Raw genomic sequence first — 4,971 nt, forward strand, 5'->3', positions numbered from 1 at the left:
GAATATCTCTTGCTATTTCCTTCTAGCCTGCAATTTCTTTTGAAAAATCAGCTGACAGTCTTGTTGGAACACCTTTGTAGGTTACTCTCTCCTTTTCTCTAGATGCTTTTAAGATTCTTTCTTTATCTGTAACCTTTGGCATTTTAACTGTGATGTGTCTTGGTGGGGTCCCCTTTGTGTTCAACTTGTTTAGGACTCTCTGTGTTTCCTGGACTTGCATGTCTATCACCTTCCCCAAATTAGGGAAGTTTTCTTTCACTATTTTTTTCAAATAACTTTTCAATTTCTTGCTCTTTCTCTTCTTCTTCTGGAACCCTATGATTAGAATGTTAGTAAGTTTGAAGTTGTCCTTGAAGCTCCTTAGCTATCCTTGTTTTTTTTTTGAAAATTTCTTTTCGTTTTACTGTTCTGATTAATTGTTTTTTATATTCTTATGTTCCAAATCATTGATTTGATTCTTGGCTTCATCCATTGCACTGTTGATTCCCTGTAAATTTTTCTTTATTTCACTTAGTGTAACCTTCATTTCTGCCTGGGTCTTTTTATGTTGTTGAAGTAGCCAGTGAATTCCATGAGCACCCTAATAACCAGTGTTTTGAACTGTGCACCTGATAGGTTGGTTATCCCATTTTGTTTCATTGTTTTTCTGGAGATTTGTTCTGTTCTTTCATTTGGGCCATATTTCTTTGTCTCCTCATTTTGGCAGCTTCCCTGTATTTGTTTCCGTGTATTAGGTAGAACTGCTTTGACTCCTTGCCTTAGTAGCATGGCCTATTGTAGAAAAGTGCACCTGTAAGATGGATCCGGTGGGGTGTTAGGTAATTGACAGGGCATGGCAACCTGTGTGAACCAGGTTGATGGAATCTCAGATGTTGTGTTGCAGCTCTGTGGCTCTGTGTGGGGGAAGGCTTAGAGAAGGGACAATGGCTGCTGCCTGACCTCTGGAGTTTTCTTTAAGAGGAAGCTATTCCCTGGTACTTGCCTGATGCCAGCCACTACAGGTATTTCCAGTATGCCACTGGTGCCCTTCCAGATGCTGCCCTGGTCCTTGAGCCCAGAGGGAGTGAGTCTGTGTAAGTCCTAAGTCAGTTTTGGGCCCTTTCTGAGGAGATGCCTGAGAATCCCAGTTTCTTCTGCCATACCCCACCCCCAACTGGTCTTTACAGCCAGAAATTATACGGATTTATCTTCCTGGCACTGGAAGCCTGGACTGGGTGGTCTGGTGGGGGGCTGGGATCCCTCACTCCTGAGGTATCTCTCCTGATTCTTATCTCCCATATGTGGGTGTGGGATGCTGTTTCGTGTCTTGACCCCTTCTACCCATCTAGATGAATGTGAATTATTTAATTCCTGGGTTGTTGGACTTCCACATAGCTCATATTTCTGACAGTTCTGGGTGATAGTTGTTTTGTAGTTTAGTTGTAATTGTTGCTGTGGATGTGCGAGAAGGCGAGCTGTGTTTACCTATGCTTCCATCTTGACCAGAAGAAAAATGAACATTTAAAAATGAGAAGAAGAACTCTGGAGTGGACAACTTTCTTTTAGATCACTTTTTATGCATTAATAAAGAACCTTGGATTACTTTTGTACAGTCAGAGGCTATATATTGAAGTATTCTCAGCAAGTGAGAGATAGTCTCTGGACATATATATTCCACATCATGAGAAGGCTGTATGGTCAGTGATTTATTTGCAGTTTCTTTTTATGACATTGAGCATTTTGGGAATCTAGCCTCTGGAACATACATTTATTGAAGAAGCCATTCTGAATAAAATAAACTTAAAAGAAATAAAAAAATAGCTTGATTTTCAGCTTTTGGATTATAAGGGACAAATGTTCCTGGGGGCAGAATAGATTAAGGAATCTATAGAAAAGGAAGGAACCATTTATTTGGCAAATTCATAAATGTCACTCATGAGTTAGATTTAAATTTAATAACTTCTAAAAACATCAATTGTTTCTTACTTCTTTGTGAGAAATACAATCCATTTTACTGTGTCTTTGAATGCATCTTTCACTTGTTTGTTTCGAAGTGTATAAATGAATGGATTAAGCAAGGGGGCAACTGAAGTAGTGAGCACAGACACCACTTTATTAATGGCCACTCCTTCCTTTGCTGAAGGTTTGATATAGATGAAGATGCAGCTGCCGTAGGTGATGGAAACCACAATCATATGAGAAGAGCAGGTAGAAAAGGCTTTTTTCCTTTGTTGGGCAGAAGGGAATCTTAGAATGGTCTTGGCAATGTATGTGTAGGAAAGAACTACACACACTAAGGTAATAATGAGTGTCAGCACAGCAAAACTCAGCACAACTCTTTCTATTAACACTGTGTCTGAACAGGTTATTTGTAAAATAGGAGATGCATCACAGCCAAAATGGTCAATCACATTTGAATCACAGAATTCCAGCTGGAGGCCCATGCCTAGAGGTGGGAGGATAATCAACAGGCCAGCAAGCCAACAGCTGAGAACAAGTGTAGAGCAGACTTTGTCGCTCATGATGGTTGTGTAGTGCAGGGGCTTACAAATGGCCACGTAGCGATCATAGGACATGGCCGCAAGAAGAAAAAATTCTGTTGCTGCAAAGAGGACAACAAAAAATAACTGGGTGGCACAAGCATTATAGGTAACAGTATTATCTCTAGTTAGGAGAGTATACAGGAATCTGGGAATACAGACAGTGGTGAATGAAACTTCTAAGAAAGAGAAATTTCGGAGGAAAAAATACATGGGAGTTTTAAGATGGGAATCCAAAAGTGTCAGGGTAATGATGACGAGGTTCCCAGCTACACTCAACATGTAAGTGAGAAACAAAAATACAAAAAGCAGAAGTTGTAGTTTTGGGTCATCTGTCAATCCCAGCAGGATGAATGTTGTTATTGCTGTATGATTTCTCATCACTCCCTTGTGCCAAGTCAAGTATAATTCCTCCTGAAGAAAGAAGTGTCATAAGAAGCTAGCACTGAAACCCAAGTGAAAATACACCCAGCAAGGGAACTCACTAGTACTTTCTTCTTTTGCTTAATAACCAATTTGTTAATGTGTGCCTTTGATATCTTACTAGGAGACATTTATTGGAAATATCTAATACAGCTCTAGTGCTTATAATTCTCTGATTAGAAAGCACATTTATAGCCCTGGCTGGTGTGGCTCAGTGGCTTGAGTGTCAGCCTGTGAACCAAAAGGTCACCAGTTTGATTCTCACTCAAGACACATGCATGAGCTGCGGGCCAGATCCCCAGTTGGTGGTATGCGAGAGGCAACTGATTGATGATTCTCTTAGCACATCAATGTTTCTCTCCCTCTCTTTCGCCCTCCCTTCCTTTCTCTCTAAAAATAAAAATAAATAAATAAATAAATAAATAAATAAATAACATCTCTTTCAAAAAAGAAAGCACATTTACCTGTTGTGGAAGAAATGTCATTTCTGAAGTTTCTTCCTCCCATCCTTATTCTTCTTTACTTTTCCACACCATACTGTAACGTTCCATTTTAAAACCAAGAAGGATCTGTTAACTAGTAATTTTGTGTTTTTAAAGTAAAACATTTTTTGGTAGCAATATTAGGATCACAACAAAACTGGGGGGAAGGCACAGAGAGTTCCTGTACCCCTCCTGTGGCCACACAGACACAACCTCCTCCAGTGTCAACAGCCTCCCCCAGTGCAGTGCATTTGTTACAACTGGTAAACCTGCATTGACAAATCAAAGTCCATAACTTATGTTGTGGTTTACTTTCGGCGTTGCACATCCTATGGTTTTGGACAAATGTTTAATTAGTATTTTATGTTGATCCTCTTATGTTGTTATGCTAAATTTTAATAGCAGCACATTCATTTTAAAGTGTTAGTTCTGCTCTTTGTAGTTCAAATTATCTCTCAATTGGGAGATAAAGAGTTTAAAAGAAGAAGATATATCTTTGTTTTTTCATCCTGTATTTAAGCAAATAAAAGTACTCTAAGCCAGGTTTGGGACTGCTTATGCAGAGGGTTTTCTGAAGTGATATAAAGAAAAGTGTTCTGGAACCTGAATATAAACTGCACTTAGCCCTGTTCTGGAGCTTTGGGTGGTGGATGGTGCCTGGGGGGACTGATCTGTAGTGTATGCTTTCATTGGCAGCCTGGTCAATCCTGTGCTCTGCAGAACTCAACCATCAGAATCTGTCTCATAATGTATCCAAGTGCCTTTTTTGAGTAATTGCTGCTGCTCCCCTCCTCAAGTCACCTCTCCTCCTCCTCATTTACCAACTAGCTGTGTTCTCTGGGTTTTGATATAGTGACTTGCCCAAGCAACGTCCAGAAACAACATCCAGAAACAAGTGGACACACATGAACCAATCTTTGTAGACAAATTGTAAAGTACCTTACTTTTCTCATTGATATTTATCTCTGCCCATTTCAGTAGCTCCCAAGAGATTTAAGCCTCCCTGTACTCTAATTTACATTTTCTCAGGAATCCCATTACATAGAGGCTAGGAAAATACCCCTCTCTTTCATGTTAAAACCTACCCTCATCGAGATTCATATTTCAAGCAGCTACTCCTAGGTATCCATCTGTAAAAGAAGACCTGGTAAATGCATTCTCACTGGGGATATCAATAGTTGATAATAACTCAATCTATTGGCCTAAGCCTCTGTGTTTTATTGGGAGGATTCAATGTTAAATAGGAAAACTTAGTCATAAGGGTTTGTAGGAATACAATACATACTTCTCCATGGGAAGAAAAACTAATTTATTTTTTTAACTTTATTTATTTATGTTTTAGAGAGGGAAGGGAGGGAGATATATATATAGAGAGAAACATCAATGTGTGGTTGCTGGGGGTCATGGCCTGCAACCCAGGCATGTACCCTGACTGGGAATCGAACCTGCGACACTTTGGTTCACAGCCCGCGCTCAATCCACTGAGCTACGCCAGCCAGGGCTGAAAAACGAATTTCTTATGTGTAAACAATTGCTCCAATTGTATG

General features: G+C 39.8%; 1 protein-coding gene across 1 annotated transcript; it reads right to left on the bottom strand.

Moving 5' to 3' along the window:
• Positions 1-1,748: 1,748 nt before the first annotated feature.
• On the bottom strand, positions 1,749-4,568 carry LOC114513241 (olfactory receptor 6C2-like). Its single transcript, XM_028532468.2, has 2 exons — positions 4,510-4,568; positions 1,749-2,933 (listed from the first exon to the last, which is right to left on the bottom strand). The coding sequence occupies exons 1-2, from the start codon at positions 4,513-4,515 to the stop codon at positions 1,962-1,964; spliced, it is 978 nt and encodes a 325-aa protein (XP_028388269.2). The 5' UTR covers positions 4,516-4,568; the 3' UTR covers positions 1,749-1,961.
• Between the last annotated feature and the right edge of the window lie 403 nt (positions 4,569-4,971).

Source organism: Phyllostomus discolor, chromosome 2 (genome assembly GCF_004126475.2).
Source record: "Phyllostomus discolor isolate MPI-MPIP mPhyDis1 chromosome 2, mPhyDis1.pri.v3, whole genome shotgun sequence".
Lineage (NCBI taxonomy): Eukaryota > Metazoa > Chordata > Mammalia > Chiroptera > Phyllostomidae > Phyllostomus > Phyllostomus discolor.